This window comes from Podarcis pityusensis (assembly GCF_964106645.2).
Source record: "Podarcis pityusensis genome assembly, chromosome: 12".
Taxonomy (NCBI): domain Eukaryota; kingdom Metazoa; phylum Chordata; class Lepidosauria; order Squamata; family Lacertidae; genus Podarcis; species Podarcis pityusensis.
In genome coordinates this window covers 57,655,001-57,668,956 of record NC_138037.1, presented here as the reverse complement: position 1 = coordinate 57,668,956, position 13,956 = coordinate 57,655,001, and the positions used below count along the sequence as shown (strand labels likewise).

The 13,956-nt window shown below is 44.5% G+C and overlaps 1 protein-coding gene across 1 annotated transcript; it reads left to right on the top strand.

The window, feature by feature from the left end:
* Positions 1 to 1,066: 1,066 nt before the first annotated feature.
* LOC308460130 (putative CENPB DNA-binding domain-containing protein 1) lies at positions 1,067 to 3,582 on the top strand (the record flags this gene model as incomplete). The annotated part of the gene is made up of 3 exons (XM_080976117.1): positions 1,067 to 1,221; positions 1,336 to 1,806; positions 3,557 to 3,582. Exons 2-3 carry the CDS (start codon positions 1,362 to 1,364, stop codon positions 3,580 to 3,582), a joined length of 471 nt encoding a protein of 156 aa, XP_080832243.1. The 5' UTR covers positions 1,067 to 1,221; positions 1,336 to 1,361.
* Positions 3,583 to 13,956: the final 10,374 nt, after the last annotated feature.

Below are 13,956 nucleotides of genomic sequence, written 5' to 3'. Positions count from 1 at the left end.
GTTTTTTGAGCTGCTTCGCAAGACGAATTTCCCTATGGGCTTGCTTCGCAAGACGTAAACGTCTTGCAAGTTTGTTTCCTTTTTCGTAAAACCGTTAATACCCAGGGTGCATTGCTTGAAGAGGTGCAGTTGTGACTTGACTTCGAGGAGCAACACATTGCACGCGGTGTGGTAGCCTTTTCTGAGGTTTTTGAGGACTTTGCTGATTTTTGAAGCTTTTCCAAAACTTTTGCAGCCGTTTGGTAAGTTAAACTTTTAAAACTTTTTTGGGGGGGTTTTGGATTTTGGGTTGGGGTGTTTGGAATTCAAGGACTTGGTGTTGGGGAGAGGTTTGCAAGAATCTGGGAGCTTGTGTGGGTTTTTCCTGCATTTTTATGATTTTTTGTGACCATTGGGCCACTCTGCTGTTTTTTTTAAAAAAAAATTCTGGGTTTGAATTTCTGTGTGGTGGGTGGCTGGGGGAACAGCTGGGGAGGGGTTTGCAAGAATCTGGGAGCTTGTGTGGGTTTTTTTTTTGAATTTTTATGGTTTTCTGTGACCATTGGGCCATGTTGTTGTTTTTTGAAAAAAAATTCTGGGTTTTGAATTTCTGTGTGCTGGGTGGATGGGGGAACAGTTGAGGAGGGGTTTGCAAGAATCTGGGAGCTTGTGTGGTTTTTTTCTGCATTTTTATGATTTTCTGTGACCATTGGTCCATGTTTATATTTTTTTGAAAAAAATTTCTGGGTTTTGAATTTCTGTGTGCTGGGTGGCTGGGGGAACAGCTGGGGAGGGGTTTGCAAGAATCTGGGAGCTTGTGTGGTTTTTTCTGCATTTTTATGGTTTTCTGTGACCATTGGGCCATGTTGGGGTTTTTTTGAAAAATTTTCTGGGTTTTGAATTTCTGTGTGCTGGGTGGCTGGGGGAACAGCTGGGGAGGGGTTTGCAAGAATCTGGGAGCTTGTGTGGGGTTTTTTTGAATTTTTATGGTTTTCTGTGACCATTGGGCCATGTTGTTGTTTTTTGAAAAATTTCCTGGGTTTTGAATTTCTGTGTGCTGGGTGGATGGGGGAACAGTTGAGGGGGGGTTTGCAACAGTTGGGGAGGGGTTTGCAACAGTTGGGGAGGGGCTGGGGGAACAGTTGAGGTTTTTGAAGACTTTGGTGATTTTTAAAGCTTTCCCAAAACTTGTTTTGCAGCCATTTGAGGATTTTGAAGACTTTGGTGATTTGCAGCCATTTCGTAAGTTAAACTTTAAAAACTTTTTGGGGGGGTTTTGGATTTTGGGTTGGGTGTTTGGAATTCAAGGACTTGGTTCTGGGTTTGAATTGCTGATTTTTTTTTTCTTTTTCTGAGTTTACGAAGGTAAGAGCTGTGCTGCCATGGGACCCAAGAAGACTGCTGCTGCTGCGGAGGCCGGCGAGAGGAAGAAGGAGAAGGTGACGCTGGCAGTGAAGAAGGAGATCATCTGGAAGCACGACGGTGGAATGCGTGTGACGGACCTCGCCAGGGAGTACGGCAGGAACCCACCGACCATCGGGACCATCCTGAAGATGAGGGAGAAGATCCTTGCGACTGATGCAGCCAAGGGAGTCACCAGGATCGTGAAGAACCGCCCAGCTGTTCTGGAGGAGGTCGAGAAGTTGCTGCTCATCTGGTTAGAAGAGAAGCAGCGTGCAGGGGACACAGTGACTGAGGCCGTCATTTGTGAGAAGGCCAAGGCCTTGCACGCAGACCTCATCCGGGAACAGCCAGGAACCTCAGGCGAGCCAGAAGTCTTCAAGGCAAGCAGAGGCTGGTTTGATCTGGAATCCACAGCGTGGTCAGGCATGGAGAGGCTGCCAGTTCTGATGTTCCTGCGGCTGAAGACTTTGCCTTGGAGTTCCTGGAGACTGTGAAGACGGAGGGCTACGTTCCACAGCAGGTCTTCAACTGCGACGAGACCGGGCTGTTTTGGAAGAGGATGCCCAAAAGGACTTTCATCACTCAGGAGGAGGCCAATTTGCCTGGTCACAAGCCCATGAAGGACCGTCTGACCCTGCTCTTCTGTGCCAACGCAAGCGGCGACCTGAAGATCAAGCCCCTGCTGGTGTACCACTCGGAGAACCCACGGGCCTTCAAGAAACACAAGGTCGACAAGGAGCAGCTGAGTGTCATGTGGCGATCCAACAGTAAGGCTTGGGTCACACGTGTGCTGTTTGTGGACTGGGTCAATCTTGCTTTTGGCCCTGCTGTCAAACAGTACCTGCTGGACAACGACCTGCCGCTGAAAGCTTTGCTTCTGATGGACAATGCTCCTGCTCATCCTAAAGGCCTTGAGGTGGACTTGTTGGAGGAGTTCAACTTCATCAACATCATGTTCCTGCTGCCTAACACCACGCCACTGCTCCAGCCGATGGATCAGCAGGTCATCGCCAATTTCAAAAAACTCTACACCAAGGAGCTTTTCAGGCGATGCTTCGAGGTGCCTGATTGCACCACCATCACCCTGCGGGAATTCTGGAAGGACCACTTCGACATCGTCACCTGCTTGAAGATGATCACCATGGCCTGGAAAGGGATCAGCCAGAGAAATTTGAATTGCGCTTGGCGCAGCCTGTGGCCAGACTGTGTGGCACCAAGTGACTCTGATGCACCAGAGTCAACAGTGGTGCAGGACATTGTTGCTTTGGGGAGGACCATGGGCCTGGAGGTCACAGAGGAGGACGTCTGCGAGCTGGTGGAGGAGTACGACCACGAGCTGACCACCCAGGAGCTGGTCGAACTGCAGGCAGAGGCTGCGCAGGAGCAGGCCTCGCTGGAAGAGGAGGAAGCAACTGAGGAACGGCTGTCCTCCAAAGAACTGAGGGACATTTGCATGAAGTGGAAGGATGTGCAGGCTTTTGCACAGCGGCACCACCCTAACAAGCACGTGGCACGTGACCTTGCGAACACTTTTGATACGAGGGTCATGTCGCCTTTCAGGGAGGTGCTGAAAAGGCGGATGAAGCAGCAGACCATGGACAGGTTCTTAAGCAAGAAGCAAAGAGTGGAAGAGGAACCTACTTTGAGTGGTCCCCCAGAGTCTTAGAAAATGTAATGTACACTTTGTTGATTTTTAAATGTTTTTCCTGTCATGTTTAGAAACTTAATTTACTGTTCCTTCAGTTTTTGAAATGCTCTTTACAGTATGTGTGACTTTAAAGAGCACTTAATAAACTCTTGTTGTACCAAATTTGGCTTTGTTTGGACTTTTTTTGACCATAGGAACGCATTAATTGAATTTCAATGCATTCCTATGGGATTTCGTGCTTCGCAAGACGAAAAATTCGCTAGACGAAAAAACTCGCGGAACGAATTAATTTCGTCTTGCGAGGCACCACTGTATCATTTTAAATGGATGGTGCAGATGTGGCCTTGTTCTACAGTAGCACAACATGGGTTTGGAAGCTATAGAAGCCCTTGGGGTGGGATGTAAATGGGAGCAGCTCATGCAGCTGCCAGCAAAGACTCCGTGCTGTGCCTTCCACTCATGGCAAGAGGCCTAAGCTCTACAGCTGCAGTCACAGAAAACTTACTCCTGCAATTTGCTTTTCAGGTATGGATGTGAAAAAACCTCACTAAGGTATACAAAGCTTTCTAACTGCAGTTTGAGGTTCCTTCCTACCTGAGCAATGTAGAAACTCACAGTAATGTTATGCTTTAGCAATCAAATAGAGCCCAGAGGCTTGAGTTTAAAAAACTGCTGTGAATTAATGGGTGCTGTCCTACTTTCTCACAGTTGATAAGTATGTACACAAAGTATGTGAGAGCTGAGCCTTATGGTAATGTAATCATGCACACACACACACAGTTATTTTGATGACCTCTAACCTATGTGCCGGGACGCGGGTGGCACTGTGGGTTAAACCACAGAGCGTAGGACTTGCCGATCAGAAGGTCGGCGGTTCGAATCCCCGTGACGGGGTGAGCTCCCGTTGCTCGGTCCCTGCTCCTGCCAACCTAGCAGTTCGAAAGCACAAAGTGCAAGTAGATAAATAGGTACCGCTCCAGCGGGAAGGTAAACGGCATTTCCATGCGCTGCTCTGGCTCGCCAGAAGTGGCTTAGTCATGCTGGCCACATGACCCGGAAGCTGTACGCCGGCTCCCTCGGCCAATAAAGCGAGATGAGCGCCGCAACCCCAGAGTCGGTCACGACTGGACCTAATGGTCAGGGGTCCCTTTATCTTTACCTTTAACATATGTGCACCAAATTTAAGCCATTGTTTGTTATGGACAGTGCAATCTTATACAGTTTACTCAGAAGTAAAACCACTGAGTTCCACTGGACAGACTTCCAGGTAAGTATTTATAGTACTGTAGCCTCAGCGTGGCTGCCAATTTATCTAGTAGAGAAATTTCTGAATGGTCAAAATGCAAGTTTGAGATTTCTTGAGGTCATATGACTGAACTATATTGCAATATATTCTAACAGCAAGAAATATTTGCTTTAAGAGAAGAGTTAAGATTCTTACGGATTTACTCAGGCTCCAGAAAGCCTGTACATGATGAATTAAGGCAGCCACTGGCTTTCTATGCTATGGAAGCAGTTAGCATATTGCATAATTTTACATATTTTGCTCTAAAGAGTTTCTCAAGGGCAGAGAAATGAATATCCCTGTGCACCATCTGCCGCAACTTGGCCTTGCTGTGGCTTCTTCTGAGCTGCCAGTTTTCCTCACTGAAAGACACTCCGTTATTTATTTTTACATTTATGAGGCACTTCATAATATAAATTCTCTAGGCATCACACAGGATTAAAAGAATAAAATGTAACAATAGAAAACCATACTGCACTAAAACCTGAATAAACTTAGGAGAAAGTTTGGGAGAAAGCTGCCTTATAGTGAGGCAGATCATTGGCTCCAACAAGCTCAGGACTGCTTACCTGATGGGGGCGGGGTGGGTAGTTAACCTTTCTTTGATCCTTCTGCCTAGGGCCACGCACCATAGTGACCAGGGCCAAATTTGTAAAAGTGGAGCAGCCAATGAAAAAATTAATAAAGGACAACTTTTGAGAGGTTGGCAGGGGGAACATTTTAATATCACAGTATTGTAGCAGGGAATCCACAGGAGCAGTCAGTAATTTAATTATTATTATTTATAAAAGATGCAGTAATTTTGGGACACCTCGGACGCACTTAAAACTTTTGGAATCACAGGATCAGAGTGAGGTACCTAGGAGAGCAGCTACGGGGGATATATAAAAAAGATTAAAATTAAAGGTTGCATCGAATACTAGTCAAAGTAGACTGATTTAAACTAACAGTGACAACTTTCTCCTTTGGTTTCATAAGGTTGACTCTGAGTAGAACTTAGAAGCACTCTGTAGATTAGAGGTGAGAAGCCTTGAGCCCAGAGGCTGAATGCTGCCCCCCCCCCCCGGCCACTTCCTCCAGCCCTCAGGACTCTCCACAGACCACACCCCCCTCCCCACGCCAGGGCCAGCCCACCCATCAGACAAGGCAAGGCAACCGCCTCAGGAGGCAAGATCCGCAGGGGCATCAGATCTGCCCTCCAAGGAATGCCTCACCTGCTGCTGCTGCTGTGTTGGCAGCAATGACTGCAGTCCCTTCTTCTCTGGTGGAGGTGGGGGGTGCGGTGCGGTGCCATTTTGTGGTTCATCTCAGGTGCCAAAATGTCTTGGGCCGGCCCTGCCACAGGCCACACCGCTAGCTGACACTGCTACACACCTTCCACAAGTGCTTTTGCCTGACTACAATGGATCCTTGAACTCTGACAATCCCTTTCACTTGTCTGAATGGAGGACAAAGATGTTGGGGTGGGGGTAGAGAAAGAGAACCCTTGGGCTTCTGCACGGCAGGAATGCACAGCCATGTCACTTCAATGGAATATGCATTGCTTTCTCTACTTTTGCCTCCAGCCTTTGCCCCTGGCCATTCCCACTTTTGCTCGCTGCCGGCATGCAGTCAGTCCTCAGGCTGAAAATGGCTCCCCACCAGAGCTGTCAACTTTCCCCTTTTCTTGCGAGGAATCCTATTCGGAATAAGGGAATTTCCCTTTAAAAAAGGAAAACGTTGGCAGCTATGCTCCCCACACCTGCCATAGATTATCTTAGGACACAGGTAGGTACATAAAAGGGCCATGTTACCTATCTTTACATTTCTTCCCTGGTCTTTTGTTCTTTACACCTGAATCTTTCCAACCCATAGCAGATTACAGCCAGATTTCTCTGCAGCCAAGATGTAGGCGCAGATAAAACCTGTGCTTTCCCCCTAGAAAAATAGGTGCCAGTACTCATCATGAAGTTGTTACAGTGCCACACTTTTTAACCGAAGAAGAAGAAGAGGTGCCAGCACTGCGTACCCTTGAGTACCTCCTGAAAAAAAGAGCAGCGGGTCAAACACTGTGTTTGGCAAATTTCTGAGAGCACTGGAACAGGTAGAAAGCCTCTACTTGCCTGTTTTGTCTGCCTTTAATCTCTATTTGCATCTATTATGCATTCCTCCAGAAGCTGCTGATGTACTAAGTCAAATGCCAAAATATCCTCCTTTGATGTTACTAGACTGGAAGTCAGGTTCTTGAATCTAAATTGCCTAATTTATTTCTGGCATAACCTCTTGACATATCAAAGGCTACAGTGGGAAGTCATCTTGTGGAATTACTTGAATCAACTAACAGAAAATGAACTTATTCCAATCTACACAACAAATAAAATAACTAATTCTATTCTGTAAGTCTCTGAATTATACGTGTTGCAGTTAATTGCTAAAACAACCTTCATTGGCCAAATTCTTAAAACCAACCTTTCTCCCAGATGAAATGAGTGGAAAATTTGCTGCTTATAGTAGGGGGATCATAGCTGCTCACAATGCATTGTTGGGATGATTTTCAGCCATAACTGCCCTTTCAGTTCCAATTATAGGGGCTAATGTAGCAGATAAAGGTCAGAAATTGCTCCAAGCGAATGCTGTCTGCTCATCTCGTACAGTAGGAACCAAGAAATTGCCCTGTCTATTGCAATTAGTTGTGCTAATAGCTGGTGAAAGGTCACAACAAATGCTCAAGTAGAATGTACTGGGCAATGGATCTATAAATAGCACTGAGTAATATTTAGATCAAAGAACTGTAGAATTGTAGAGTTGGAAGGGAACCTGAGGGTCATCTAGTCCAACCCCTGCAATGCAGGAATCTCCGCTAAAGCTTCCATGACAGACAGTCATCTAACCTCTGTTTTAAAACCTCCAATGAAGGAGAGTTCACCACCTCTCATGGGAGTCAGTTCTACAGTTCTTTCTGATGTTGACTGAGAATCTCTTTTCTTGTAACTGGGTTCGATCTTACACCTTAATAACTATTGATATATACTATTGTTGTACTTTGTATTTTGGGTCTATGGACTGCAATAAAGCTGTGTGCATGTGTAACTTGATCCTAGTTTCTGGAGCAGGAGAAAACAAGCTTGCTCCATTCAACAGAACAAAGCATTTAGTCGGTCCTATGCAAAGCCATAACATGCTGAAATTCAATTGAGCTTATTTATATTCATTAACAGCTGATCCAATCTCAAGGGCTCACAGTACAAAGTTACAGCCACTTTGGAGGTACAAGATGGCTCCCAAGCTTCTCAGGAATCATTGATGGACAGCTACCCTAAATGTTGTGCCAGTTCCTGACTTCATCTTGCACATTCTTTTCCTTCTTAATTGTTGTATGTGATGGCCACTGGTCAGGAAATCCAACCAATCCATTTCTGCTACTTCCATTCTTTTTCTTGGGGCCATCTTTCTCCCACACAGCCATTGATGGGTGCACACCTGGCACTTTCCACTTCCAGCCGTACTGGCCCAACAGAGAAGGGGCCTGTCGCAGAGCCAATCAGGTCAGGAGATGGGGCTGACCAGGCCCACCCCTGCAGTACTTAGGAGGGCAACTGTGTGCGGTTTCTCCTCTTAGGAGAACATTGTTGGATTCACCACGTGCCTACCAAGGCTAGAAGTGGCCTGCCCAAAGGTGAGAGGGCAGGCTAGAGTGAGAACCTTGCTGTGGTTTATTCAGTCATCATATTCAGGGCCAGGGAGAATTTTCTCCTGCGCACAAATTGACCAGTAAACAGGTTTTCTCCTCCCTCATAGCAAGAGTCACAACTTGGGTAGATAAGGCATGGGGTTGAATCCTTAGCTGATTGGGTACCCTGTTCAAGGGGTCTGGGGCAGTGTCTCTGTCTAGGATCCCAGACAGGGGCCAATGGGCCATGACACTTTCTTCAATGGTGGCCCAAGTGGGGTTGTAGGCCTGGTCAGGGGTGACTCCCCAGCTTGGGTCAACCCCACCATGTTTATCAACCAGCAGGTGGGTTGCTTGATACCGGATACAAAACCTACTTACATCTGTAATCAATAAAAGTTGTTGTCTATTTCAACCCAATACCAATCTCCTCTGTTTATATCTGTGGTTTGGCTCTTACGGTGCTGCAGGCATCATGCGTCTTTGACAGCAAATGTGAGCCTATCTACTCAAGCTGAACTGCAATTGTTAAGAATGGCAAACAATTATTTAGAATTAAAATATGAAGAGCAATCAAACCAGGACAGGCAGAAGAATGTTTGCCTATGTGGGGTCCATGAAAAAGAGGAAGGGGAGATATGATTGTGTTTAATGGGTTAAACCTAAATGTCCTGCTCTCCATTAACAACATTGAACAGGATCATAGCATCAGAGGATCTTGCACAGCGGCATGATGCATATCATCTTAACCTTAAATTTGGATCAGTTTGAGTCTCACATGCACCTGCTTAAATCTGTGATTATGAATTTCAGGTCTTCTAATGCTGGGCTCTTTTTCTTAGCTATATTTAAAAATTTGCTTTACAAAACACTAACTCAAAGGACCAAGTGGTACTGTAAATTACAGGAAGAGGTAAGCATCAAAATAATTTTGTTTTCCTCTTCCCTAGCCAAATTTCAGTTTTGATATTGGAGTTATAAATAACAAATTTTGGTGAGCATTTTATTCAAAATATACTTTGTGCGAATGTCCAGCCTTTGTGATCCTGTTCAGCAGCAATGTTTCCACTGACAGCTGCTTTATGCTGGGTTTCCCCTCCTTCTTTGATTAGTCACATGAGTGATCTCAGCAAATCAAGGATTCTGTAGAGAACAGGAATGCATCACAATATTGTGTAGCTAGAGTTGATTAGGTGATGACATCACTGATAGCAAATGACTCTAAAAGCAAACAAAGATTCTTGCAAGGTGCCAAGGGGGAGATACTCCCCAGCACCACCAAACATGTGTGCCCGAAAAACACAGCAACCTATGACCCTGAAAAGTTCACTTCAGCCTTAAATACCCTCCCATTTGTCAAACTCATGCTTGTTCTGAGTTCCTCAAATGCTCTCCAAAGCTGAAAGCTGCCCAGCAGTATTATCCACAGGATGGCTTATTCTGATGGATAAAGAAACCTGGGCTGTGACAGCTTCTTCACTTAAGTCCTGTCCATCACCTCTGCTACCAGAAGAATGAAAAAGAGAGAGAAGCTTTTTTCAAGGCCATCCCTAATTGCACGTGGTTTGATAAAGCTACACATTGAAAAATTCTTTGATTTCTCCCTTCTTTAAAAATGAATAGTTTGCGGGAGATGTTTTCTTCTGAAGAGAGCATGTAGCCTGAAGCATGATGCCAGCCAGTGGACACTCTTCCTTTGACCTCTGGGCACCCTTGATCTGCTGCTGACTCAATTCTAAGCAACTCTCAAAATCCTTGCTGGTTCCTTATGTCTCCCCTTTGCCACTCATTTCATGCATTGAGAGTTTTCGTAGCCAGAGGCAAAATCCACTCTCTTGCCCCTCTGCCAAGTATCCTCACGCAGTGGGGGGAAACATTAAGGCACTGATTAGAGAGCCACGGACAGTGATTATTCAGGCTGCTGCCCTCCTTCTAGTCACCTTATTTGGGACTTCTTTTAATTCAGATGAGCATGTTTTAAAAACAACCTCCAATTTTGTTAGTGTAATTTACAACAATACCCTACAAAGGAAGGAAAAAAGACCCCTATAATTTCAATTTATCCTACAAAATTGCAAGCTGGATCTCTTTAAATCTAATGCCTCCAAGCACACTGCTCTTGGAAAAAGGAGGATTTGTATCTCAAAAGATCATTTTTAAGCTCAGTTTTCATATTCACATCTGGTTGGGGTTTTTTTTTTTAAGTACATCCTCCTTTCACTAGCTGACAGAACTTCATTGATATTCCAAGGTCTTCCAGCCTTCCAACATTTCAATACCTCCTGTTTTTTGGATGCTGATTTAAAGCCTGAGGTGCTATCTATCCAATCCAACTGGGGGGGGGGGCAGAGGGTGCTAGATTAAAATCCCCACCTATTGGGCATTAATTTTCAGAACATAAATGATTGGTATATATTTATGCTTTTATTTCCTGAGGTATGGGCGCCCCAGGGTGCATAAAAGACAGAATGAAGGAAGAATTGAGGGTTTCTTCACTCCTCTCAGTCTTCCTCAAGCTCCTTTGTTGTCACAAGCCTCACACTCCCTCCCCCATTCTGGAGATGTATTTGCTAGAAATGATAATGGTCTGGGACTTAGATTCAGAAAGCATTCTGTTCCATTCTGGTTTGTGCAATTTTTTTTAAAAGCAAAACTAAACGAATGAAAAGTTTACATTTAAATTGTACGCATTATTTTTAGCCACTCAAAACTTTCAATCATGGAATTGGTGCAGAAAGATTGACACTGGACATGGCCTTAACTTACCACACTCCACCAGCACTAAAGTTGCTTTCACATTGGCCCTTTTCAGGCTTTGTGAAAGTCCATAGACTAAATATACAGCAGGAGATTCAGGATAAGGACAGCGGGCCCTACCTGAGACTTTCACATACTGAATGGCTCTATACACACAATTTGGAACAGTACTTTTTGCAGTGTTCTTCCTTGAGGGGAAAGAATCTGTGCACTGGCAACCTGCAGACACTTTGGCTCTGTACACCCAAAGCATGGAGGCTGAGGGCAGGGCCAGTTCCCTCTCCATGCACTGAATTTCTGAGCTTTCCAAAGGTCTGAAAAGAGTAGGCACCTAAATAAACATTAAACAGTTGAAATTAATTTAGAAGAGGGGTTGGAGTATATGCACATATAAGGTTTTTTTAAGGGACCATTAGAAAATTAACATTTAAAACATTTCCAATGTTCCTCCCCAGCAGCATTGATGAGCTTTTAACTTTTACAGGTTGCATATACAGTAGAGAAAATGATTTAAATGCTCAAAGTGCAGTGATGTATTTGCTATGCAGGCAAAAATATATATGGGGAAGCTTTGTTTTCTGAGCAACTGTGACTTACATTAAAATTGAATTAAGGTCCTCCGTTTTTCTGCTCAATAATTTTCCTGTCCTCAATTCCCCAAAATGGAGCAAAACATTTACCCAGCTCAGTGACTGTATCTTCCCCAAGGGTGTGTTCAGCTGCAGACTAAGCTTTTAGCACATCATAGGATCAGTAATGTGAGTCTTGTGTAAACTTTAACAAAAAAAAGTTCAAAGACTGCAGGAATGATCGGCTAACTAATTCAGAATGAGAGTTTACTACCTCTGCCTTGTTAGCAAGTGAGGGCTTAATATGTGATAAAGCAAATCAGAAAGATCCATTTAAATGGATTAGGTAGCCTTAAGGTAAAATAAAATGTAACTTTAGGAAGAAGGAGGGCCACAAAAGACTAAAGCAAATGGAGCCATTCTGCTCTCCAAAAGCAGCAAGACTTAGCCATCATTTATTCTGTTGGTATTACTGAGGAAAACACTGGTGTCAAGGACTCTTCCCACATAATCTGAGGCTTCTGAAGTTGCTGACGTGTCAGGAAAGTACACAGACCCCATAGCACCTCTCATATGGCAAAGGAAGCTCACTGGTGTTCTACTCAGTCTTTGCACAAGCAAGCTAAACTCATTGTGGATGGGGAGGAGTATGGTTTGTGCATTGCTTTGGAATGTGCAAATCAGATAAGTTGGCCTTTAAATGTGAGCTGAATCAAATTTCTCCTCCATCCCTACTAAGCAAAGAACAAGTACTGCTGAAGCAGAACTAGCATGTAAGGGTAATTGTAGTTCTTTGAGTGTCAACAAGCAAATAGATAATCCAGCTGTCATTGTGTACTTAGACTTTCAAAAAGCTTTTGACAAAGTTTGAGAGGAGGGTTCCTCTTGTGGATCAGTAACAAGTTAAGAAACGAGACAGAGAGCAGGAATAAATGCACAGTTCTCCCAATGGAGGGATGAAGACCTGTGCTTTTAATATCTGTATCAGGAGAGGCCGTGCAGTTCTCAAGCCACTTCTTGGATGCAGTGGTAAGAAGGATGGGGGGGACGACAAGCTGAGCTTGAGTTCTGGCAAGACAGAGGCACTATGGGTGAGTAGTTCCCATGTCTGGGAAACTGGTCAGTTGTCTACCCTGGATGGGGTTGTAATCCTCCTGAAGGAGCAGGCTTGCAGTCTGAGGGTGCTTCTGGATCCAGCTTGGTCACTGGAGGTGACTGATGAGAATGAGACCTTGAGGTTGTAGCAGATGGAATCCTAGAATTGCAGACTTGGAAGGGAACACCACAATAGTCATCTAGGAATCGCAACTAAAGAATCCCTGACAGGTGGCCATCTGAACTCCGCAATGAAGATGTTTGCCCTGTAATAATTGGGAAAGGGACTGAAAATAAAACTGCCAGTTCAACAGTATTCAGAAAAGGGCACCCAAAATGATCAAGGGGTCGAGCAACTCTCTTATGAGGAAAGGTTGCAACATTTGGGGCTTTTTAGTTTAGAGAAAAGAAGAGGAGGTAAGAGCTGCATAAAATTACACATGGGGTGGGGAAAATGGATAGGGATTCCCCCCCCCCCCCCATAATGCTAGAACATCCAATGAAGCTGAATATTGGAAGATTCGGGACACACAAAAGAAACTACAGTTTCCCGCAGCCAGTGCATCGCTAAACTGTGCAATTCATTCTCACAAGACATAGGGGTAGCCACCAACTTGGATGACTGTAAAGGAAGATTAGAAAAATCATGGAGGATAAGGTTCTCAATGGCTGCTAACCAAAATGGCCACGTTCCACCTCCTCTGCCAGGGGCATCAGTCCTCTGAGTGCCAGTTACTGGGAATCACAAGTGGGGGAGAGGATTCGCTCTCAGGTCCTGCTTGCTGGTTTCCCATAGGCAAGTGGTTGGATTGGAGGAGCCATTGGCTGATCTACCTGCAGGCTCTGCTTATGCTCTTATAAGAGTCTAAAGAGAAGTCCTTTAGTTTAGAGGATGCTTAGACTAAACCTTCTAATAAGTGTCAGTAGGCCTCAGCCAAGTGGAAATCAAATGGGGCTGTGGAAACTCAGGGGGATAGTTCAGGAATGGGTGAGTAGACAAGAACAAGACTGAGCCCAACCACTGGAACTGGGACTAGCTAGAATAAAGCTCAGTCATAAAAGGGAATGTGTTACAGTGTTAGCTCCCTTGGTGATGCTAGGAGTTTCAACACATTTCTTTTATTATTGGCATGCACATTTATTTAAATTAATTAATTTACATAATTTATTACAGCTCTAGCCTATACATTTTATTTCAGCATCACCTGGAGGACCACAGCCTCTGCATCTCTCCTTTAAATTGACAAGTTGTTGATAAGCAGTTAAATTTTAGCATATCCTTCAACAAAAAGTTTCTCTGTTCAAGTGTCATTGCAATGAATGGTAGCTACACAAAAGCACATTCATTTCAACTGAGCGTGCACAGGTGAACTTCCTGGAAGACTGTGACCTGAGCGGATTAAGGAAACGGAAGTAACATTTCTGATTTCCCCCACATCATGGTTCCTCTAGTCCTGTTAAAAGAACCTCCCTGTGTTTCTATATTACTCACCCAAATAAACATCTCCAACGCAATAGCTAAAATACTGAGGGTTGCAAAAAGCAGAAAGTGGCATTTTATTATTTTAAT